Source organism: Heptranchias perlo, chromosome 23, assembly GCF_035084215.1.
Source record: "Heptranchias perlo isolate sHepPer1 chromosome 23, sHepPer1.hap1, whole genome shotgun sequence".
In the NCBI taxonomy this organism is placed as follows: Eukaryota; Metazoa; Chordata; class Chondrichthyes; order Hexanchiformes; family Hexanchidae; genus Heptranchias; species Heptranchias perlo.
Window position 1 is genome coordinate 20,645,305 of NC_090347.1, and position 25,740 is coordinate 20,671,044.

A 25,740-nucleotide genomic window follows, 5' to 3' on the forward strand; every position below is an offset into this window, starting at 1 on the left:
ACCTCAAGGCTGAACTTCTCCTGAGTCAGAACTCCACTGTCAACGGATCCTTGCACTCCGCTGCTTTCACTGTCCTAACTCATCAGACCTGTGTAGGAATATGCTGAAGCCACTCTTAATTTTAAAACTGTTGTTTTGTAGGTATTGATGGGAGATTACTCAACTGAATATTTGCAGAGAGAAAGCTGTGTGGAGACTATAGGCTACTGTGCACAGGTGAACCCACTCTGGCCTAAGCTTACAGTACAGGAACACCTGGAGATATACGCTGCTATCAAGGGACTTTGTAAAGAGGATGCAGCAGATGCTATTAAACGGTAAGAAAATATCTGAAGTTCAAAGTCGATCTGTGACTAATTTCAACAAAAATGAATCAAGAATAAAGAATAGTTTTTCAAGGAATGATTTGGACATTTCAGCTGCTATACTAAGTTGCATGTGTTGCAAGAAACGTTGTGAAGGAAATTGAACCTTTACACTGTTTGTTTCTTTTTAAAGTTACTATTCAATCTGTTTGAAATCAGGAATAATCTGATCTGTATCTTTATTTATTGACAGCATTGTAAAAGCACTTGAACTGAAGGAATATCTCCAGAAATCAGCAAAGAAAGTCTCCACTGGAATAAAGAGAAAAGTATGTACCAGTGAATTTGTTGTGTCCTATCTCAGTTCATGAACCATGTGTTGTGCATGTGTGCAGTGGCAATGTGCAGGGATTGAGGCATCTGTGCCTGGCAGATTAGCCATTCATCTGATATTTTCCACTGCTTTTTGAAACAGCTAGTCATAGTTGCAATAAATCAATGTCAGTATTAAATGAGATTGTCAACTAAAATCAGGGAGAAAATACAAAATACTTCCAGAACAGAACTGTTGCCAATGTCCACATAAATTGCACCACTCAGAATGGTTTCCTATTGGTGTTTCATTATTGAGTGCTATTTGTCTGAATTTTTATTCTCCTCAAGGTGACAAATGTCAGTGCTGAAAAATGAAACTCTTCCGCTTTGAGATCAGAATGTCGACCAGTCTTGGTCTGGTATACCACCAGCACTATGCAGAATAAAGTTCTTTCTACTCTCTCCCCAATATGATACTGTAATCCCTACCTCCGAAGACCAACCCATGCTGCAACAGTCCCATTTCAGCTATCCTTATAGTATTTCTGAATTTAATTACCAATTTGTGTGGAATTTTGGACATCTTTATGTTGTTGGTTTTACCCACAAGGAACTGCATTGAGAGCATTCAAGCTCATTTCATGTAGGAAACTTTCAGCTGGCAGGAAAAGGAGACTTTTCATTCATTCAGTCACGGTTGGATCCAGGTCCTAGAAATGAGAAGAATATTGTATTATCCAGCCCCGTACCAAAATATACTTTAAAATTTTTGCTTATATTTGTTATCTTTAATTGCAATAAATAGGATTGAGTCCTGGAGTATGGTACACATGCTGCTGGCTGTCTTTCAGTATATTGCCCAAATAGCTATTCTTTATCTACGAGTCTAAACAGTGTCTGCAGACCATTCAACTGTAGAGGAGGTATCTTAGCCAAACGTGATTTTGCCCACAGATGCATATTTTCCCCTTCTCTGGTCCAGAAAAATCTGAGGCTGATGATAGCATTCTCTCCAGCATTCTCAGTACTGCTAAGGCGAGTTCCGCGAAGTTGGCACAGACAAGAGATCAAATCTGGGACTTTCTGATCCATTGCGCAGTACTACACCACCTGATGCATTTACCCACTTATCTATTAGAGGAGTTGGAATTTTTTTAAACACAATTTGTCTACTATGTTTGTAACAAAAAATGCTCGTAACTATTTGTGTGTTGCAGTTTTATTTCTGAACCATATTGAAAAGCATGTAGAGATTCAGATTTCCTATGCCAGTTTTTTTCGGTGTGTATTATTAGAAGAATACCCAGCTAGTACTAATGTTTGGTGATTCGAACACCTGCAGGTTACCCTCCAAGCCAATGCAAAATCTCCACTCCTATATAAATGAATAGTGCCACTCAGATTTATGTGGGTTGACTCTATAAACAATGTCACAGGAGTGGCTGTAGGTGTGAATGAAGACCCAAAACGGTATGGCCCAGAAATTACTCACCCGAGGACGCCGTTCATCAATGGCATCCTCTCAAACCGCCGGCGAAGACGGAGAACAAGTTCGCTAATGCGCACTAAAACCCGGAAATCACGAACTCGCTCCCATTGGTTTGCCGGCGGTTTGACAGATATGAATTAAAGGGCCACGCTACACTACAATTAATAAAATCATTAAACATTGGTAAACTCACCCATCTACCCAGATAGAACGAAGATACTTATGACATCAAAAGGTACGCTGGAAAATACCAGCTCTACACTACTTTTTAAAAGCACAATGACTGTTAATGACTGCGAAACAACAAAAAATTAAATTTTAAAAATGTGGAACATCATATTACTCCATATTTTTTGATCATTAAAAAAAATTTTTTTTGCTTTTCACTTCTGTAAGTTTCATTAAATTAAATCATTTGCTTGGATTTTTATAATATGTTAAATTTTTATTTAAACTTAACTAACATACAGAAGTTAACTGTAAAGGAATGATTTCTACTTGCCTGCTTGTGGGCGTGACTTCCCTTCTTGACAGATTCTGTGGGCGTGGCTTCCATTCCCACAGTCTGTTATCGATATGAATGGACCTGTGCTGATTTCACAGTGCTGAACTCAAAAAAAAATAAATAAATAAATAAATAAATTTAAAAATTGAAGAGGGAGCAACTGGACGTCGGAGACCACGAGGTAAGTATTTTCGTAGTGTTTGTCCACAGGATATGCGGACAGCCTTCCACGCCGGTTGGAGCAAGTTCCAGCCCTATGTTTCCACAAGGTGAAGTAAATGACCAAGCAATTTGTTTTTTTAAATAAGATATATATGGCAGGGAGTGAACGATTCAGTGGTTAGGATGCTGTCCTTTTAATCTCTGGGTCCAAGTAAATGGGATGAAAGTCTCCTATCTATGTGTGTGGTAAGGGATCTACATTAAATGAATTGGGATGGTCTCAAACAAATTCCTGCTGGGCATGAGCACTAAATTAGCTATCTCATTGAGAGATGTCACCAGAATGCTTGCTACAGAAATTGGAATTGTCAAACAATTGTAAAAGAAAGTACTGATTTGAAGTTGAAGTGAGTACACATTAGTGAGGCAGCGAATAAACAACTTCCCTCATCATTTACAGGTCAGGTAGCATCTGTGAAGAGAGAAAAGTAGGGTTAATGTTTCAGGTCATTGACCTTTCATCAGAACCTTAGGAAAGATCATCAACCTGAAAAATTAACCCTACTTTCCTCTCGCCGCAGATGATGCCTGACCTGAGTGTTTCCAGCTTTTTCTGTTTTTATTTCAGGTCTCCAGCATCTATAGTATTTTGCTTTATATTCACTCATCATCTGAGACTTGGTATCCAAAATGGGAAAAATATTTCATTTCCCATGAATGCAAAAATGTACCAAAAAACCCCATGTAGGGCTCTCCCAACGTTTTCTTCTCCTTACGATGTGTTCTTCAGATAAGTATGTGAAATGGTATGTTATTTAGACTGCGCTATATCTGTTTTGAGATCCTAGGTGCATGAATACAGTATGCTTTATCAGTAGTACTAGATGTGACTGAATTGTTAAACAGTGCATGCTATAAATTAACTCTCCAGTATTTTTTTCCTTTTGAAGCTTTGTTTTGCACTGTGTATGTTGGGAAATCCTCGGATTGTGTTAATGGATGAGCCATCGACAGGTATGGATCCTAAAGGCAAACAGTTTATGTGGTAAGTGGCAAATTTATTCAACTTCAAATAGGAATACAATACACTGACCATAATAATGTTTGGTCTATACATCATTATTTGATGCTTATTATGAAACATTTTATTGCTGGCTGGACTAAACTATGAAAGTAGGCTAGAATTATTCTAATTGAAAAGTTGTGAACAGTGCAATCCAGTGAGGATCAGTTCCTACTTTTTAATCTTCAAAAGCCTTTTTAAAAACCCATCTCTTTTGCTTTTAGTCTTGTTAAATATGTCCATCTCCTGTTCAGTGTCTTCCTCTTCCCCATTAAAAGCGCTCTGAGATGTTCTACATGAGGGAAAGTATATGAATGCAGGAATTGGTTGTTGTTAAAACTTCAACTAAGATACTGTAAGTAGAAGGTCTAAGCTTACTGAGGCAAACTTATCAAGGGAAATGGGATGTTCTAGGTAGGTGTACATCATTCAGGAATATACAAACCCTTGGTAATTGGGCAGCTAAATAGCAAATAATATTGAGAAATATGAGACTGCGTTTGGGTACAAGAAATAACAAATGTGGTGACACAAAGAAGGATACGTCAAAGTGCAGCAAAAATGTATTGTTGCAATGTATAGTTGTAATCACAAGCGTTAATATAATATCTGGGTGTAAAGCAGATTCAAATCCATGATGGTAATACTGTACTAATTTGTAAAGCAATATTAAGATTGTTGAAATATAAAAAAGTTTGGTCTTCATGTTTATTAATAAATATTGAAGCACAATAAAGGATTAAAAGAATGATAAGGGTGATGGCAATAGATTTTGGATTACAGAGCTGCTGCGTACCCTTGAGTTAGATTATGTCTAAAGGACTTTGTTATTCTCAATTGTACTCAAAATCAAAAACGAAGTATAAACTGCAAATTGTAAATGGATTTGTACATTACAGTTGTTACTTTATGGTCTGTAGTATACAAACTTAGGAGCCTCATAGCGTTTATTAATAAAGCATCTGTCAAGTTTTTTTCTGCCCTGAGAGAGTACTACATCTGACCATTTAGAGAAGAATTAGCAAAGTTTGACAGTTCAGATGTTAGTTGGGACTGGGATTTGAACTTAAGCTGTCTGGTAAAGAATACTCCAGTGTTATACTGGTGGAGTCATAGGGTCAATTTAAAGATGATAGGGTTTATTTCTGTAGAAAAGTCTTACCTGCTGTCTGAATGAAATGTAACCGCACAACAATGGCATTTTGTCTTTCTGGTGTGTTGGATTCTTAGAGTAACCAGAAATCCTTTGTTCTAAATCACAGGCTGACATAATTTTCCATCCTTGCACAATGTGCCCTGGTAAACATTGAATTTGTAAATAGCCTTAAATATGGCAAATAATAAATCAATTTTTGTCATTTGTTTTCAGGAGAGCAATTCGGGCTGCATTTAAGGACAGACAACGCGGTGCCATCCTGACCACACACTATATGGAGGAAGCTGAAGCACTTTGCGATCGAGTTGCTATCATGGTGTCAGGACAGCTGCGGTATTTCCTTTATGAAATAGTCTTGCAAATCTAGACGAGTCTAGAATATTCACCAAAAAATATATTTGAAATCACTAGGTGATCACTGTAAAGAATCACATCAGTCTTATGCTGCTTTTACTATAATCTTGGTATTGATGCTAATCTGATTCCAAAAGTGCAGTATAAAATGGGCAAATGTGCATTGGTGCTGTCGTTTGCACCAACAGAGGTGAGGTGGAGAGGTGTTTTCTCAAAAGTAATGTTGCACATCAAACCTGCCAAAAAAAAGTTTTAAAAGTGCAAACTGGAAGACTATTATTGCTGTGATTGAAGAGAACTGACATCCCATTGGCTGTTGTCACAGATTTAAAAATCTCACCATAAGCTGCAGTTGACTTACGTTGTTTTTATTGCAGTTTTGGTGCTTACCCGATATAATTCTTCCTTATAATAGTTTATGTGCTTTGGTTTTCTTGCAGTTAATCGCTAAGTCACAAAGACAGCAGCAATGAGCAAGATTATACTAGTAACTGTATGGGCGATGACTGTAATTTAATGTTTTATGCAAAAGAAATAGATGACTCTGCATAAACTTTGTCTATGGTGTGGGGTCAGTTAACAGGGTTACAGTGGATTGAGAAAGAATATATGTGAATAGATATTATATTACTGGGACTGACTAGTTATTGACTTTTAGAACACTTTTCTTTCACCTTTGTGATGAGTTTAAATGCAGCTGAGACTTAACTCTACCAGTTGTTACTTGTCCTAGAATTGAAATGAAGTGGTGTGACTTATCAGTATAAAATCTGATTCAAATTCAGTGCTAATTGTGCTAAAACGTATACGTGGCTTTTTAATGGACTAAAATTCAGATAATCTTTGTCATGAGCAGGTGTATTGGCTCCATACAACACCTGAAGAGCAAGTATGGTGGCGGATATACACTGGAAATGAAACTGAGTGGTGAGATGACAGAATTGCAACGAATATCTGACATTCATGATAAAATAATGCAAATCTTTCCACATGCTTCTCGCCAAGAAAGGTAAGGAACAGTATTTAATAGTTAAGTGCTTGCCAAAAGTGTTACTTGCCTTCCTAGTCACCACCAAATATCTGCTGGTGTTAAATCTGTCACAAATTCAATTATTGCTATATTTTTAAAATTTTAAATGCAGTGATATGGATTGAAAACTAAGTAAATTGTGGATAATTTTAAAACTGCACCAATGAACAGGTGGTAGTATACCCCCAGTTTACCTGCCTGAGTTGCAAAGATGCCACGTTGAATTTCCCCAAATTATTACAAGGTAAGCCCTCCCCAAAATGATCATATCAAGTTAAAATGTCATGTCATGTCGTAAGATCTAGAATTATTCATAAATATTAACTGATTCTCCTGTGGCATTGCTTACGGGCATTTTCTGATGTTCACTGTGAACTAAATATGACAGTGGTTTGCCATTAATGTGTTTACTGAAGGAGTATATAAGGTAAAAATATGATTAATTTTATTGATGGACACACTTGTCTGAGAGATTTGATTGGTTCAGCTTTGGAAAAAAATTCTTGGTTGGGTTTGTATAGGTTCCTCCTTCATAATTGATAACTTTTTCTGCCTCTCAGATATTTAAGCAAATCGGAATGATTAACTGAATAGATGATGGTTATTCAATCAGAAAAGTATGAGACGATTTTTTAGTACAAAATATGTGTGATTCTCGGGTGTGTCACACAGATGTGGTGTGATTCCCCAAATATACACAGCTTTTAATTATACAAATAGGATGTGATACATCACCTGACAGTGCTTGTAGTTTGTAAAGAATGTAGTCTATATAGTTATGGAGACCTCAACTCTGTAAAAGGGAAAAATATAATCTGTTCCAATGAAACTGAGTTGGTTATGGAATAATGCAGATGACATTGATTGCCATGGAGAAGTCTGTACATTCAATGATGCTCTCCTTATTTAGAAAGCTTTATAGAGGTGAGTTATCATGTGGGGGAGAAAAGAAAGGAACAGCAGGGTGAAGTGTGATAATGTAAAATTGCATATGTATCCATGCATAATTATATGATACAAAACTTGCCGTAGTGAAAACTATATTCAGCGCAATTTTGTTAAAATTGTTAATGAAAACTTTTATCCACAGAATGATAAATTTCCAACTATCTTATTGACGTTATAACTGTTCTTCAGAATTCATTGGTTTTTCCTTCTGAATATTTTCTTTTTAGTTTTGTTGCTATGATGGCGTACAAAGTTCCCAAGGATGATGTGAAGTCTCTGGCAAAGGCATTTTCCCAGCTCGAGGAAGGTAAAAGGCATATCACTTGTCCTTGAGTATCTGCCACAAATGCGCTGTTATATGAAGGATGACTGTGAAGCGAGTATATGAAATTAATTCCTTGAGTAACAATGATTAGTGTGGCCAGTATGATGCATTTCATATACTAAGGGCACTCAACATTATTTATATCCTGTTATTGAAAGCAGCATAAAGGGCTGCCAAAAGTACTTTTTTTACAAAAGAGGGGAGGGGGGAAAGGGAGATGAGGGGTGGGGAAGAGAAGGTGAAAGGTGCAGAGGAAGAAGGAAGAGGATGGGAGAGAGGCAGGTGGGAGATATCTTGGCAAGAGGGGGCAAGGGGGGAAAAAAAGGAGTTAAGATGAAAGGGGGGAGAGTAAGGGGGATGGGCAAAAGGAAGCTCATAGTGCTGGGGGGAGGGACACATGGGTGTCAACATTTGCCTCAGCAGGGCTGGAGGGGGTTTGAACATAAGAACATAAGAAATAGGAGCAGGAGTAGACCAATCGGCCCCTCGAGCCTGCTCCGCCATTCAATAAGATCATGGCTGATCTGATCCTAACCTCAAATCTAAATTCATGTCCAATTTCCTGCCCGCTCCCCGTAACCCCTAATTCCCCTTACTTCTGGGAAACTGTCTATTTCTGTTTTAAATTTATTTAATGATGTAGCTTCCACAGCTTCCTGGGGCAGCAAATTCCACAGACCTACTACCCTCTGAGTGAAGAAGTTTCTCCTCATCTCAGTTTTGAAAGAGCAGCCCCTTATTCTAAGATTATGCCCCCTAGTTCTAGTTTCACCCATCCTTGGGAACATCCTTACCGCATCCACCCGATCAAGCCCCTTCACAATCTTATATGTTTCAATAAGATCGCCTCTCATTCTTCTGAACTCCAATGAGTCGAGTCCCAATCTACTCAACCTCTCCTCACATGTCCGCCCCCTCATCCCCGGGATTAACCGAGTGAACCTTCTTTGTACTGCCTCGAGAGCAAGTATGTCTTTTCTTAAGTATGGAAACCAAAACTGTATGCAGTATTCCAGGTGCGGTCTCACCAATGCCTTATATAACTGCAGCAATACCTCCCTGTTTTTATATTCTATCCCCCTAGCAATAAAAGCCAACATTCCGTTGGCCTTCTTGATCACCTGCTGCACCTGCATACTAATCTTTTGATTTTCTTGCACAAGGACCCCCAGATCCCTTTGTACTGCAGTACTTTCCAGTTTCTCGCCATTAAGATAATAACTTGCTCTCTGATATTTCCTGCCAAAGTGCATAACCTCACATTTTCCAATATTGTATTGCATCTGCCAAATCTCCGCCCACTCACCCAGCCTGTCTAAATCCCCCTGTAGGTTTTTTATGTCCTCCTCACTCTCCACTTTCCCTCCCATCTTTGTATCATCTGCAAACTTTGATACGTTACACTCTGTCCCCTCCTCCAAATCGTTAATATAGATTGTAAAGAGTTCAGGACCCAGCACCGACCCCTGCGGAACACCACTGGCTACTGGTTGCCAGTCCGAGAATGAACCATTTATCCCAACTCTCTGCTTCCTGTTAGATAACCAATCCTCCACCCATGCCAGAATATTACCCCCAAGAAGTTGAGTGATGCTCGACAGGGATTTTTGCCTCAATCAAGTGGGTTAAAATCTATTTGTACTTTAGCTTGGGGTGGGGTGGGGGGAGGCAGACATCACTTTTTTCTCTCCGCTGGTAAGGGCTAAAGAGGGATTTTTACCTCAACACAGAGTGGGGTGGGTTGAGACCTGTATTTTTCTCCAAGGTGGAGGGTGGAGGCGGGTAATGAATTTTGTCTGTGTGGGCGGGGGTTGTGCCGGAGTTGGGTTTTTGCCACGGGGTACAGGTGGGAATGGTTATGGGAATCAAATTTGGACACTATGCATGCTTTAGTGTGACGTTTCTCTACCAATGATGCTTCATCAGTCATTGGGGATCGCTTATTCTTGCGGCTTCTGAGTATTGCTTGTTTTCTGCTTCCTTTCACATATTCATGGTTTGCCAGCTGACCAGTCTGGTTTCAGATTGATTACTTTGTTGTGCAGAGGGATTTTACTTACCGCATCTATTACCATCAAGTGCAATTGGTGGTTCTGTCCACAGAGGTTTGGAGGGGTGTGTTTTTGCAGGCCTCATTCAGCCATAGCTGAAACCATTCAACTTACTCTCAAACTGACCTTTTCTTTTATGACATCAAGCGATTAACTTCTTTTTTGTTTGAAAGGTACTCTTCACTTCTCAGATTTAAAAAAAAATTGTATTTAAATAAATTTCTTCCTTGGGTGGTTTTGAGGGTATTTTAGATACTTTTATTTGAATGGCCCTGTCCCATAACAATGTGTTACATAACATCATGCTAACAACAGCAGCTTCAGGTGCAGTATCTTTTGAATGTTGTGATCATGCACCATTTTTAATATAAAATAGATTATACAAGTGGTTGTTATTAGACCAAATACATAGTATGATGGAGAAAAGCTCAGTAGCTACAATTTATAACCAGTATGAAAAATCCATAACTTCCAAATGTTCCAGGTGAGTGTCAGCATTGTTCATCAGCTGAAGTAACCTCTGTTTTGAGTGATTTCAAGTGAGATAAGGTTTATTTAGTTCTTAGCTCCATGGTATTCAGTTTAGTGCCACTGTCACAGAAACCTTTTGTTTCATATGCCATTTGTTTATATTTTCACTTGTGTGAAGCAACACAGGTATAGTTGCAAAGTTATCATCATTACTTGAGTAATAGGACTGCTGATCCAGACAATCTCAATTTTTCTAAAGAAAAAAAAATTAGAAGGGGATAATTCTCTTCAGAGATGAGTTTGCACTTCTATGACTAACTTGTAATAGTGACATTTAAAATATCTTAACAGAAAAGTGATCTGATCTGTTATGGTGATATAATGAAAAGATGCTTCTTCTTGTCTCTTTATTAATCTGCAACACTGCAGACCAACTCCAGTGGAGTTAGTATAATTGAATGACTGAAGTTAGTGATGATCCATTGTGGATATCCTAACCCCTGCAAGGAGTTTGCTTTTAGTGTTTAATGCAATGGAATAGGCAACAATTGAGCTGTCCGCAACTGCAACGTGCCCACCAATAATGAGTATTCCTTTGTTTACAGCTAAACACAGTTTTGACATAGAAGAATATAGTTTCTCACAGTCAACACTGGAACAGGTATAGTAAATTTGCCCCTTATTTTATGTATACACAAAGTTTATGAGATCCACTTTCTTGTTGTTTCCCATTTTCCCAAGTACCAGAGTAATTATACAATGTTCCATTTATAACTGAGATTAAAATGGGGACCTGAAAACATGTGAAAATTGTGCCAAATGGTGTCTTCAGTAAATGAGTTTGTAGTGGGATTCATATCTAGATTATGCAGGCCTCTACTAAAATGGCTACAGTAACCAGTTTGAAGAAAGCTGAATAAAAGCACTGTGAACAAAATGGCTGCAGGTGTCAAGTGCTTTCACTGTTAAATCTTTTCTTGCCTTCATTTAAAAAAAATAGGCATTTTGTGAATATGCTACATGGATCTAAAATAGTGGCAATAACCAAAGTGAATTAGTTGCTGGGTTACATAACCAAATTGGTTGAATTCAAATCCCCAGAAATCATTATAAAGTAGTACGTTGTCCTAGTCAGGCCCCACCTAGAGTATTGCATGCAGTTCTGGTCACTGCAACAGAAGAAGGTCATCCAGGCCACTGAGGCATTGCACAGAAGAACTAATCTCCCAGTGTAAGAGTGAAGAGCTATGAGGAACAACTTGATAAGCTATAGTTCTTTGGTTCAAAAAGGGACATCTTAGAGGGGACCTTATAGAGATACATAGAAGATACTTAACAGGTTTTAGGTCTTGAAGAGCAAATTTAGGACATCTCGATAAATATTTCAGAGTGCTCAGCAGCCAAAAAGTGTTGTTAGAAAGTCTGGTTTGAGGCCAGGATATATTTAAGAATAACTAGATGCTGTAATGGCAAGACAATGGGGTTGGTATTCTAGAAGGATGAAATAAAATGGGCGGAAGTGCTGTCTTCATCCAAATGTACCGTGGACTTGTGATCACCCCTGCCCTCTAATCTCCACTAGCTCCCTGTTCCCCAGGGTACTGATTTCAAAATCCTCACTTACAAATCCCTTCACAGCATTGTGCATCTTCCTGCAGTCTCCTCCAGCTTTGTCTCAGCTTGGGTGCCCTGCATTACTGGCTCAACTGTGCATCCCTTAGCTCTGCCTCTGATAATGAAGGATTCAACCATAAAGTCTTTCACTCTGGAATTTCCTTCCTAAATTTCTCTGCCTTGCTTTGCACCCTCAAAAGCTTAACAAAACCTACGTCATTGCTTATGCCTTTGGTCACCTCCAGTAACATCCCCAACTCCTGCTTAGTGTTTGACTCTTCCTTCCCTGTGGTTTTCAGGGTCAAAAAGGCTGACCATTTGCTCTGCTTCTGACAGCCACTTGCCGACTAGTCTATTGCAAACATCATTTGAATGGCAATCTGATGGAGTTGTGAGACTTGAAAACCCAACTTTCCATGAAGGAGTGGACATTGCATTGCGTTGAAAGCCTGGCTTATCTTAAATGTCTACTGGATATATGATAATTATCCTTTGTATATCATATGTAATAATGACTATCCTTTATATGGCACTAGGTTTTCATGCAGTTTGCTAAAGAACAAGAAAATAGTGAAGAGGATTATAAAACCTTGGATACAAGCTTTCGATGGCAGCAGCTTCAACAGAATGAATGTTAAAAAGGTTCATAGTTGTTCTACTGCCTTATAACAGGGAAACCTCAATACAGTATTCGGTTGACCTTTATTAAATTGGATTTCCTGATTGCTGAAGCACTGCCTGTAACATTTGGAAGAGGGACCTCACTGAAGCAGGTGGTTAGAACAACCTTTTCAGATGTTCCAGAACTAGTATTTATCTACACCAACGGTGGCACAGACAAGCTAGAAGAGGAGTGCAAAAAAGATATACGCAATTACATTTAAAAACTGTGTACCTGAGAGTGCTGGGTGCAGCTGGAAGTTACTGAAAATGCTTTTTTATTTATTTTCATTCATTCTTTTGAGTGTTGTTAAGATCTTAATACAAAGGTATACCTGACGGTAACAAACATGCATGTGTCCTGTGCAGTAGATGTCTCTTTAATTTGGTATTACAATGTGTTTTAATATACAACGCCCTGCTATTTGTACCCCTTACTGCAGCAGTGACTCCCAACAGGGTGCACTGCACGTGAAGTTCTCATATTTTTTCAGAATTGCAACTGGCTGCTCATGCTACATTTTAAAACCAGATCAGACAGCAACTAGGAATTTGTTTTTCCTGCTTCACTCAAGCGACAGTTGACACATTTCTAACGTAATAGCACACCACAAGCAAAAAAGAAAAAGTGTTAAGCCCATTACCTTTTTACTGAACATGAGTAGATTTGTTTCCAGCCTAATAGCATTGATCATAGACAACAATATAGTGATTATTTATTATATTATTATAAATTGTGGTTTAGTACCTTTGTGTGAAGAATACCTTCAAAAAATTCTTGGCTTCCACACAAAAGATTATTTTCAGGGTTTAAAAAGGAATGGATGTTAACCTATACTAGTCATAAGTTCAAGTTTTAACGGGTCAAAATTGTAACAAAATTACTGCTGGACTGGATTTCTTCTACACCATGTAATTATACAAAGCAAATCACCCAACCCCCAACTTTTACATTGTGCTTTCATAAATTGTATTTTTCTGCTTTACAATCAGTATATAGATGTTTAACCTGTTCAACCCAAAAGTGTAAGAAAAATTCATGCTTTGTGGTGGTTATTGCGTTCATGGCTTCTTGTTAGTCGCATCGATCCATCCACCAGAATCTGCTCTCCATGCATAATACTGTTAAGCTGTTTAATAGATATCACTACACAATATGTGCTGCAACATGTAGTTGACTAATCTATGGGCTGTAAAACTTCAGGCCAATACTTTATCCTGTCTCTTTTTTGTAAGAAGCAAAAGCAGGTGCACAAAACTGACAGCATGGCAGTGAAATGGTTAACTGCCACAGTCTACCAAAACAAGTGTGTTACTATCCCCATTTCCTGTCTGGTTTAAGCAACCAGCCTAACATTTGCTTTACAAAAACTGTGACACACTATAAATTATTGCCATCATTTCTAAATTGGAGATCTCTCTGGAACAAAAAGCATCCTGAGGTAACCTTTTTTAGCATCAGCAATCATATGCATTTGAGGTACTTGGCTGTACTTTATTAATAAAGACCAACTGGCACATTACAGACCACTGAAGAGGATTTTATAATCACTTTGCACTGTGCAACTTGTACATCTTATTTGTTTTTAGGTGTTTTATGCCTTTTGTAATTAGTTTAGAATCTTAACTTTTGAGTGTTATTTAGTGTAAATGAGCAGTGTATTGTGTAACTTTGCTTTTAATTTTATAATTCAATGTGCAGCTATTGCTTTCTTGGCTACAGCTGCTGGTAAAGATGTGGAAAATGTACCAATGTGAAAAAGCAAAGAAGGATTGGAGCCTGAGTACCCCAAAATGGTTGTGAACAATGTGATTAAAGTTATTGCTTCTTAGGAACATAGTGTACCACAACTGTCAATTCTTGAAAGATGGTAATATAACGGGCGGAGTTATAGTCTTCTAAACTGGTGTAAGTTAATTAATTAATTTTTATGTGCGTTAAAATAATTGGACCAGAACAATTCTGAGTCTCAAAGCTAGTTTGTTGAGTATTTTAGACACATATGTATCTAAACGTTGGAGCTGAATTTAGTTTGCTAATCCCCCACAGGAACATTTCAGCATTTACATAGCTGAGGATTTTGTGTGTGTGCCTTCACAAAGTAATTCAATGTATTTAATAAGTAGAACTGTATATTTCTCACAGGATTTTTGGTCGACTTTCGTAGTCGGGAAGGCTGTGATTTCACAGTAATACATGGACTTCATGAAAGGTGTAGCAGGTCGAGGTTATTGGTATGATTTTTTTTCTTCTGTGTTGCTTTCCTTGGGTAGTTCACACCTATCTGAATAGCTGTGATGTGGTGTGCTTTTGGGTGCAGCAGGATAGATTCTAGACTCGTGAGTTTTGTCTTTGCATTGGGTGGGTGGGTGGGTTGCTTGGTGAACCGGACTTTGTTCTAGTTAGTTCCAGTTACCGCTAGCAAGAGCTCTCACTGTTTTATTTGTCAGTGTGTTATGTTTAGGCTTTTTCTATATCTGTTTGCTCTAGCCCCTCCTGGTGTTAATGTAGCAGAGTTACCACTGTGTGGTGATTTTTTTTTTGGAAGGTTGGTTCTTGGGGTGGTCTCAATTTCATGAGTCCAAGCAGCTCTTGCCAGATGTGGAAAAACATGCAGCTTTACTGATGAGTCAAATTTCTTTTAAGAACATATTTACTGTGTGCTCTCAAGTATTAAATTTAGTGTGGAATGTGATAAAATATTGAATTAACTACAATTTACACCAAAGCTTATCAAACATAATAGGGTGTTTCTCTTTGTTTTGAATGACGTTTTAAATGTAAATTGGTTTGGTTCATATAAATGATCTACAATTAATTTTTCCTTTTCAGAATACTGCTTTCAGCTTTTATTGCAGTTTCTTTAAAAGGAGCAGTATCTTTGGATGAATCCGATGATTGATTCTTCATAAATAGTATGCAATCTCAAATTGTAGAGTTTAGGATGCAATATTAATCATGGAATATGTGAGCCTTACACAACTACAGAGTTTTATGCATCTAAAGCCAGAATTAAAGGACTAGCAACCAGAGTTGGGACATTTACCCTCTGATCGCTTCTTCAAAGCAATTGTTTTACTTCAAAATGTCAAACTGCTAACAGTCTTCATACCCTAGCAGACATTGTTACAGGCCATGATCTCATTTATGTTTACATTCCAGATCTTGTTAACACAGGCCAATAATTGGAAATGACATACAGCTTGGACAGATTAATATATGTTATTTTAATCAGACTGCTTGCATTGAAGGGAACTCTTTATTTGATCATTAATGGCCAACAGTTTGGTTCTTGCAGTTGGAGTGTTTCTCCTCCACCAATTTGTACTTAGCAAAGGAGCAACCTCCACTTAAACTCTAGCTGTTTAAACTAGATAAAATTAAAGGTAGAAATTCTTATTTTCATCATAGTTACTACAAAATGTTACAGGGTAGGTGTTACAACAACAGCGTGTCATGAAATATTCCAGGAGGCGTTATAAAATGGCAACATCACAAAAGCATGGTATTATGAAAAGGGACACTATGAACGGGTGGGGTGTTACAAGAGAATACATTACCAAATTGGATTTTGTAAAAGGAAACATTAAGGGAGCACAGGGAAAGGGAAGTGTGGAGGATCAATTCTTTGTGACTGGATGATGGACTACACCAGATTATACAATGCAAAAGGTACATCACCTACTGAGCACCTCTGATACAGGAACATGTTTGCTCATGTGATATTAAAACTCATTGCAACAATTGATATTTAAACATACATGTCCCACTCATATTGTGGTTCCACATATTATCTGGAATCACTAATAGTTCATCTGTATCTGATGATTCTGTGCTGCACCAGCTGACATTGTAACTGTGATGATACATAATTACCAAAACGTGTATTACAATTAAAGTGTGATAACAGCATTTGTGAAGAAATGTTGCACTTGGAGGATGATAATACCTAATTTTTTTTGATCACCTGGGCATTGATGCAATCACCAACTAAATGACTGCAGGGACACTGGAGATTCTACCCATGCATCCTTTAACTGTTAAATAACTTCATTGTTGCCCAGATAATCAGTACGCTGGTCTATGTAGAGACTCTTTCAACAGTGTTTGCAAGTGCAGGAAACGGCCAGCTTTGACAAACAAACACTGAAAAGAAGTGTGCCCCTAATTAACACAGTATTACGACTTGCTGTTGAAAGACTGCTTTTGCATCACTGAATCGATCAGCAGCTGATCACTCGGGAGTCAGCTGGAGTATTGTGTTCAATTCTAGGCACCATACTGTAGGAAGGATGTCAAGACTTTAGAGAGGGTGCAGAAGAGATTTACTAGAATGGTAGCAAGGATGAGGGACTTCAGCTTTGTGGAGAAGCTGGGGTTGTTCTTAGAACAGATGCTTAAGTAGAGGCTCGATAGAGGTGTTCAAGATCATGAACGGCTTTGATAGAGTAAATAGGGAGAAACTGTTTCCAGTGGCAGAAGGGTCAGTAACCAGAGGACAGAGATTTAAGGTGATCGCCAAAAGAGCAGAGGTGACATGAGGTAACATTATTTTACAGTGAGTTGTAATGATCTGGAATGTACAGCCTGAAAGGATGGTGGAAGTAGATTCAATAGTAACTTTCAAAAGGGAATTAAATAAAGGCTTGAAGTGAAAAAATTTACAGGGCTATGGGGAAAGAGCAGAGGATTGGGACTAATTGGATAGCTCTTTCAAAGAGCCGGCACAGGCATTATGGGCCGAATGGCTGCCTCCTGTCCTATACCTACTAAAACAAAAATAATAATTTTTACTGATTAAAACAATTTATTCAAGGACAAATATCAAAGAAAATGTAATATGCTCATCAAATACCGAGTACTTAGAAAAACCTGGAGATATGACTGAGCATTAACTCATTTATCCCCTAGTAAACCTTCTCTTATATATTAAAAGTCTTACATCTGTACACACTATCTCTTTTTCTGTCAGTCATACTGGTATCACACAATTTCTGTCACAATTTTCTGTTGTTTTTCTATTGAGTTAACTCACCTCTGAGTTCTCCACACTTTGGGTTAGATCCTAACTTGGGCTGCCTGTCGTAAATGGGATGGTAGCTGTCCAACAATGGCATAGCATCCCATTTACGTTGGTGCTACGGTCGCTACTACCTTCAAAGGGGCCCACTGTAGGGCAGCTGAAGCCCTTTCAATATGCAAATCGAGGTCCTATGATGAATATACGACCCCAATTGCCATTTTAGGACAGAACTGAGCAGAGTGCACCGTGCGTGCTCTGCCCAGTTTCAACAGGTGGTCCAATGAAAGAGGACTGCTCCTCCGGGTCACACAAACTTAACTTGGGTCAAAAAAGGTAGTACTGTTGCCAACTTACTTCTGAGACTTCCTAGGTCTGGCTCCAGTCTTGGTGGCACTGAGGTGACCAGCTCAGATTACTAGAGCCTTAAAGTAGTTTTTAAAATGTTTTGTTTACGTTTATTTCTAACAGGGCCTATGCTTTGTCCTGCCACCACTAGGGCTCTGCACTGGTTATCGTGCCCTCCCCCAAACCAATTTCTGTCCATTCCTGGGTTTGTTCATTATTTCATAAATTTTCTCTTCCCCGCCCACCCCCCACCATTTCCTGGGTCCGCCACTCTTAAACCTCAGTTGCACCTGCATGCCTTCGTTATAGTTTCCAACTGTCACAACAGCCTCCAGTTCAGTCATCTTGTTGCTTCCAGCAATCATATATATGCATTTTAATAGGTTAAGCATATTTTTCACATCACGTTTTTTCTGATTTGATCTTTGTTATTAATTGTCATGTTTTGTTTATCTCTCCCCCTGCCGTACTTGTTTTATCTTCCCTCCCTGGCCTATATACTCACTTCAAGGACATTGATACTAATCTGGTTTGGGTGCACCGTGTCCCTTTCTAAACCCTTCTTTCTGCACCATTCTCTCAACCATGCATAGATATACCTAATCTGATGCCCTAGATGCATTCGTAATGCATGGGTGTTTGCCATTGGGCTACAGATATAGGAACCTTCCTAACCCCAGAAGGTTTGCAGAGATTTCCAGCAGATGCAACCATCACAGATATTCAGCTCCCACAAATTTAGCTGCTCATCCCATCATTTCTACATTCTGAACTGCTCTGCTACTCAGGACTAACTCTAGATTTACTTTTTTTTTGTTTACCTGTTGTTCTCTTCGTGACCTTTCCCGCTTCTTGTCTCGATGCTGGTTTAAATATCAATAATGGATTATTGGGATTTCAATATAGAAGACGTGGCCTTCCACTCAAGTCACTTCTGCATCTACTACAACTTCAATACACAAATTGAGATTTTATTTCTAACTTCTTAAAACAAAACCAAACGTGAGTGGTTTTGATAATAGTTACATTGTGTTTAGATGCATCCCTTTAGCTGTGAGATCAAGATTGAACATTGACCTTATTTTGGCTTGAAATCTTTAACCAATCGCAAAAGGAACGAATCACTTTTTAAATTGGAACCGCCTTCATAGTTAATCATGGATAAGCATTAGTTAACCACTCTTCCTTTGATTTACTCTTCTCTGACTTGAAAATGAGTTTCAGTGGCACTATATGCATAGCAAGGCAAAATACTGAGGGAGAAATAAAAAACGTAAAACAATGTCAATACGAGGTAGTTATTAAAAAATCTTGTAGTTCTTGATGTGCAGTCCCTCAGCATCCATGTTATCTCCCCATTGTTTTCTAAATCAGCACAAAATTTGCTTCAAGATGGGGTTTCTGTTTTAAATTGACTGGGAAAATTGATTTTGACTCATGATGAGTTTCACTCTTTTCAAATGGACTACTGGGATGACGTTGCCCTTAAGGTTCTCAAAGCTTTTCAAAGAACAACTTATGAGAAATATAAGCATTGAGAAGCTGGTAAAATTACACAATTAACTAGATCAGAAAGGCTCCACTACATGCAGCATCTAATTTGACACTTCCCATGTATATATCATTGGCTTAACAATATGGCTTCGAAAAAACATATCCTCAAGTTGAATGGACAATGGAAATGAAACTGAATGTTACTGTCCATGTGCAGAGATATACAATGAATGCTGGTGGTGTTGGGCTGAAATGGAAAGTTGTACTTTTAAATAAGAAAACCTCTAGTTCACTTAAAACACCACTTTTTCCTCATATCCTTTTAAATTCTTCCATTTCAAATAGTTATCCAATTCTCTTTTTAAATGATGTTATTATCTGCTTCAATAGCTATATGTGACAAAGTATTCCATGTTCTAATAACCTTCTGTAAATACATTTCTTCTAACTCCCCCTTCATTCTTCTAGTGATAAGCCTGAGTCTATGCCCTCTTGTTGATTCTCTAACAAGTGGAAATAATCTTTCACTATTTACTCTCTCAAAGGTTTTCAAGATTATGAATGATTTTGTTAGAATCCCTTTAACTGTCTCTGTTTCAATGAAAAAACCTCCCAATTTTTCAAGCCTTTATAGCGATAACCTCTCAATTTTGCTTGTATCTTTCTAGTAAATCTTCACAGTGCCCTTTCCATGGCTTTAATATCTTTTCTACAATGGGGTGCACAAAATGCTGCAACTATAGCCTAACCAACATCCTGTACAAATTCAAAATCACTTTCTTGCTGGTAAATCCATACGTATAAAACACAGAATCCCATTTGCCTTTCTGATGTCTTTTTTAACAGCATTCCCATCTTTAAAAAATCTTTTCATCTGTACCCAATGATCTCTCTGTTCCTCCACTCTGTTAATAATCTTAGCATTCGCATTTCTTTTTTCCAAAATGTACTACTTCACATTTTTCTGCATTCAACATCTGCCACCTATCTGCCTATTTTGCTAACCTGTCTTATGTCCTCCTACGTGCTTGCTTAGTTTGCCATACCCCCAAATTTGGTATCACCAGCAAACTTCTATATGATTCCTCTTGTGCCTAGTCAAAGTCATTTATACAAATGTAAAACAAAAGAGGGCCCATTACAGATCCCTGGATATAGCACTACCCATGTCTCAATCCAAAAAACATCCATTATTCTTACTGCATTCCCTTAGCCATCTCCCTATTCATGAACATACATTCTCTTTAAGGCCATGTGTGTTCATTTTTATAAGTCTCTTATGTGATACCTTATTAAATGCTTTCTGAAAATACATATATACAGCATCTATCTCATTCCTTTCACATATTTTATGATTTCCCCAAAAAGTCAATTAAATTAATCAAGCACAACTTGCTCTTTACAAATCTATGCTAACTGTCCTTGAGTAGCCTATGTCTTTACAAGTTTTCAGTAATTTCATACCATATTATGGATCTAGTTTGCCCACAATCAATGGAAAACTAAATGGTCTACAATTTCCTGGATTATCCTTTTCCCCTTTCACCCTCTAGCCCTTTAACATATTGTCCATTTCCAAAGAATTTTGCAAAATTATGGTTTGTACCTCAGCTCCTTTCCATCCTCCTTTGGTATTCTGAGATGCAAGCCATCTGGCAACTTTTCTAATTTACAATCACCAACTTTTTTTTAGTTTCCTTTTGAACGTATCTCCAATAGTGGGTCTATAACCACAGCTCCCTAAGGTACCCCTAATATTCCATTTCCATCTTCCTCTGTAAAAGGCAAAATACCTATTAAGCATCTTTGCCATTACTTCATCCTAAAGTACAAAATGGTCCCTTTCAACTTTAATTAGTACCATCCCTTCTTTATCCTTTTATTTCTTATATGTGCTTTTAAAAGCCTTGCAGTTTCTCTACACTGATTGACAATCACGTTTCATACTTCCTGTTAACCTTCCCTTCTCCCCCAGCACCCTTAACTAGGTGTCCACTCGCTATCTACTGCCTGGTAACGTGCTCGTAGATGTATTTCTGTACATAGTAAGTGTTATAGAAACATGTTCTACTTTTTAGATGTCTCAATTTTCTTCTGTATTATACCCCCCATTTATCATGTGCCTCTTTAAAAATAAAGTATATATATTTTTGCTGTAACTCCTATATTTATTCAATGTAACCCCAGCCTTTGATCAACCTCCTTTTACTCCTGGTGCGAATGTATTTGACCTACACCTTATTCATCTTGTATTTGAACATCTCCCACAGCTGGTTCAGTTTGATCTGCCAATTTTTCCAACCAATTAATCTGGACTGGATCTCCTTTCACACCACTGAAATTAGTTAGTTTCCAGGTTTTTTACTTTATTCTATTTTCGTGAACCTAACTAGGTTGTGGTCAACCTTTAAGGTTACTTGTCCTGTTTGGTTACCCAGAATTGGACCTAGCACTACATCCTTCCTTGTTGGATATGTAACATACAGATTAAACAAGCAGTTCCAGGAGTATTGTGGAAACCCATCCTCATTTTAACCACAAACCTTTGCCCTACCCTAACTACCTTAGGTTTGATAGAATCATTATTAACTGTTACTGCAGATAACCTCTTCAAATCACCTACAAATCTATTTCTTTCCACCTATTTGGCTATCTATAATATATTCCCATATTAATAAATCCCTTATATTTCTTAACTCTACCCAGACAGACTGTACCTAAATACCACCACCAATAAAATATTTCCTTTTCATGGCTGTAATTATTCCTTCATTAATAAGGCCACTCCTCCCTTTTTCCCTTCTCTAAGTTTTATGAGTGAAAACATGTTAGTTTTCAGTATCATCCAGGTGGAAGCTAAGTTTCAGTTGAGGTTATATCCTGTCCCTCCATTCTAATTAGTGTCTCTAGTTCCTTGACTTTATTTCTAATATTTGGAATATTCACACACAAACTTTGCAACCATGACCCTTTTAGACATTTTGGCATTCTTTCCTTTCTCATTTTTGTCTTATTCTTACCGTCACTAATCTTCTCCTTACTGTTAAATGTCAGCCTTGACTCAGTGGTAGCATTCTCACCCCACTTCAGACACTTGAACACATAATCTAGGCTGGCACTTCAGTGCTGTACTGACAAGAGTGAAACTTTAAACCATGGCCCCATCTGCTTATTCAAATGGATATGAGATCCCAAGGCATTATTGGAAAATCGGGGGAGTTCTCCTGGTGTCTTGGCCAATATTTATCCCTCATCCAACATCACCAAAAATGAATTAATTACAAAGAATGTACAGCACAGAAACAGGCCATCCTGCCCAACAGGTCCATGCCGGTGTTTATGCTCCACGTGAGCCTCCTCCCTCCTTTCTTCATCTAACCCGATCAACATATCCTTCTATTCCCTTCTACCTCTTGTGTTTATCTAGCTTCCCCTTAAATGCATCTATGCTGGTCGCCTTAACTACTCCTTGTGGTAGCGAGTTCCACATTCTCACCATTCTCTGGGTGAAGAAGTTTCTCCTGAATTCCCTAATGGATTTGTCAGTGACTATCTTATATTTATGGCCCCTAGTTCTGGTCTCCCCTGCAAGAGGAAACATCATCTCTATGTCTACCCTATCAACCCTTTCATAATCTTAAAGACCTCTTCCAGGTCACCTCTGTCTTCTCTTTTCTAGAGAAAAGAGCCCCAGCCTATTCATTCTTTCCTGATAGGTATAACCTCTCATTTCTGGTGTCGCCCTAGTAAATCTTTGTTACGCCTTCTCCAGTACCTCTATATCCTTTTTATGGTGTGGAGACCAGAACTGTTTGCAGTACTCCAAGTGTGGTCTAACCAAGGTTCTATACAAGTTCAGCATAACTTCTCTGCTTTTCAATTCCATCCCACTAGAAATGAACCCCAGTGCTTGGTTTCCTTTTTTTTTTTAGGTGTTATTGACTTGTGCCGCTACTTTTAGTGATTTATGTATCTGCACCCCTAATTCCCTCTGCTCCTCTACCCCGTTCAGACTCATATTTTCCAAGGAGTGGTAAGTGGCAACCTTATTCTTCCTGCCAAAATGTACCACCTCACACTTATCTATTTTGAAATTCATTTGCCAATTACATGCCCAACCGCAAGTTTATTGATGTCTTCCTGTATTTTAATCACAGTCCTCCTCTGTTAACTATACCCCCCCCCCCCCCAATTTGGTGTCGTCCGCAAATTTTGAAATTGTACTTCTGATTCCCGAGTCTAAATCATTTATGTGTATGGTGAACAACAGTGGTCCCAACACCGATCCTTGTGGCCATATATCTCATTGCTGATTGTGGCTCATTGCTGATTGTGGCTCACTGCTGTGCACAAATTGGCTGCTATATTTGCCTAAAGACATTTGACAAGGTCCCACATGGCAGACTGGTCAGAAAGGTAAAAGCCCATGGGATACAGGGAAATGTGGCGAATTGGATCCAAAATTGGCTCAGTAAAAGGAAACAAAGGGTAAAAGTTGATGGATGTCTTTGCAAATGGAAATCTGTTTCCAGGGGTGTGCCACAGAGCTCAGTGTTGGGTCCCTTGCTGTTTGTGGTATAAATGATTTGGACTTGAATGTAGGGAGCATGATTAGCAAATTTGCAGACGACACAAAAATTGGTTGTGTAGTTAAGTGAAGAGGATAGCTGTAGACTCCAAGAAGATATTAATGGGTTGGTGGAATGGGCAGAAAAGTGGCAAATAGAGTTCAACCCGGAAAAGTGTGAGGTAACGCACTTAGGCAGGGCGAACAGTAAAAGGGAATACGCAGTAAACGGGAATATATTGAGAGGGATAGAGGAAGTGAGAGACCTTGGAGAGCATATGCACAGGTCCCTGAAGGTGGCAGTACAGATAGATAAGGTTGTGAAGAAGGCATACGGAATGCTCTCCGTTATTAGCCCAGGTATAGAATACAAAAGCAGGGATGTAATGATGGAACTGTATAAAATGCTGGTACGACCACAGCTGGAGTATTGAGCGCAGTTCTGGTCACCACATTACAGGAAGGACGTAATTGCTCTGGAGAGAGTGCAGAGAAGATTTACAAGAATGTTGCCAGGGCTTGAAAATTGCAGCTACGAGATTGGATAGGCTGGGGTTGTTTTCCTTGGAGCAGAGGAGGCTGAGGGGAGACTTGATTGGGGTGTACAAAATTATGAGGGGCCCAGATAGAGTAGACAGGAAGTACCTGTTTCCCCTAGCAGAGTGTTCAAGAACTAGAGGACATAGATTTAAGCTGATTGGTGGAAGGATTAGAGGGGACATGAGGAAAAGCTTTTTGACCCAGAGTGTGATGGGTGTATGGAATTCGCTGCCCGAATTTCTGGTAGAGGCAGGGACCCTCAACTCTTTTTTAAAAGTACCTGGACCTGCACCTAAAGTGCTGTAAGCTGCAGGGCTACGGACCGGGTGCTGGAAGGTGGGATTAGAATGGGCACCTGGTTGTTCTTCGAGCTGGCACTGACTAGATGGGCCAAATGGCCCCCTTCTGTGCTGTATCTTTTCTATGGTTATATGGTTCTAACAGTGACTACGCTTACTATTGCCTGTAACGCAATTTGGGACATCCTAAGGACGTGAAAGGCGCTATATAAATGCAAGTTCTTTTTACCTCTCCATCTGCCCCTCCTTGAGCTTACTATTCTGGACTGCCTTAACATCTTTGGTGGGTTTAGATGAAGTCTCCACCCTGTGTGTGGAGCTTCTCCCTATAATGCATCCCAATGTCTTAGAAATCTGAAATCCTCCCTTCTACACTATCAAGCCATATGTTGATGTGTCTAATCTGCTTCTCCCTAACTACCCTTGAAGCTCTGCTTTTTAATCTAACACCTAACTCCTCAAACTCTCCTTACAAGACCTATGCATTGCTCTTCCTTGTGTTATTGATTCCAACATAATCACTACTTCAGGGTGCAGCAGCCACTCAACAGCGCAAGTGGGACTATGACTTACAAAATGAAGCCATTGTACATTTTGATTACATGGTGCATACAGGAGGAATACATTGATACCTTAAGATTTCTTGGCATAGTTGTGCTTTTAATTGTTTCTGTGTACAACATAATTTTGTTTTAAGAATGTTCTATTCATTCAACTGAATCTAACTTCACCATTGGCTGAGCCACTTGCTCAAGCTACAGAAAAAAAAAATTACAGACTCGAAGAAAATACATAAACTAATGTATGCTGTTACAAGTTAGGTTTTTAATAATATTTTCTCCTTCAACAGCTTCACTACAGTTCCTATGAATGGACTTAGTCCCCCATGATCTATTAGCATATGTTTTAAGTATTCTGCCTTTGCAGAAGTTATGCCTGGATTAATAATTACCCTTAATGCAGTAAAGTGCATACTGGACTGTTTATAAATGTGTTCTACATTTTCTGTATCCTCAAAATGCA

General features: G+C 38.6%; 1 protein-coding gene across 1 annotated transcript in view; it reads left to right on the top strand.

Annotated features, from left to right (window-relative positions):
• abca5 (ATP-binding cassette, sub-family A (ABC1), member 5) overlaps window positions 1-14,284 on the top strand; it is a 90,292-nt gene extending 76,008 nt beyond the window's left edge. The window contains exons 31-38 of the mRNA XM_068004144.1: window positions 142-317; window positions 559-634; window positions 3,727-3,821; window positions 5,209-5,328; window positions 6,206-6,358; window positions 7,555-7,634; window positions 10,780-10,835; window positions 12,325-14,284. Of these exons, the coding sequence (XP_067860245.1) occupies window positions 142-317; window positions 559-634; window positions 3,727-3,821; window positions 5,209-5,328; window positions 6,206-6,358; window positions 7,555-7,634; window positions 10,780-10,835; window positions 12,325-12,426 (858 nt within the window). The 3' untranslated portion in view covers window positions 12,427-14,284. The remainder of the gene's footprint in view (window positions 1-141; window positions 318-558; window positions 635-3,726; window positions 3,822-5,208; window positions 5,329-6,205; window positions 6,359-7,554; window positions 7,635-10,779; window positions 10,836-12,324) is intronic.
• Window positions 14,285-25,740: the final 11,456 nt, after the last annotated feature.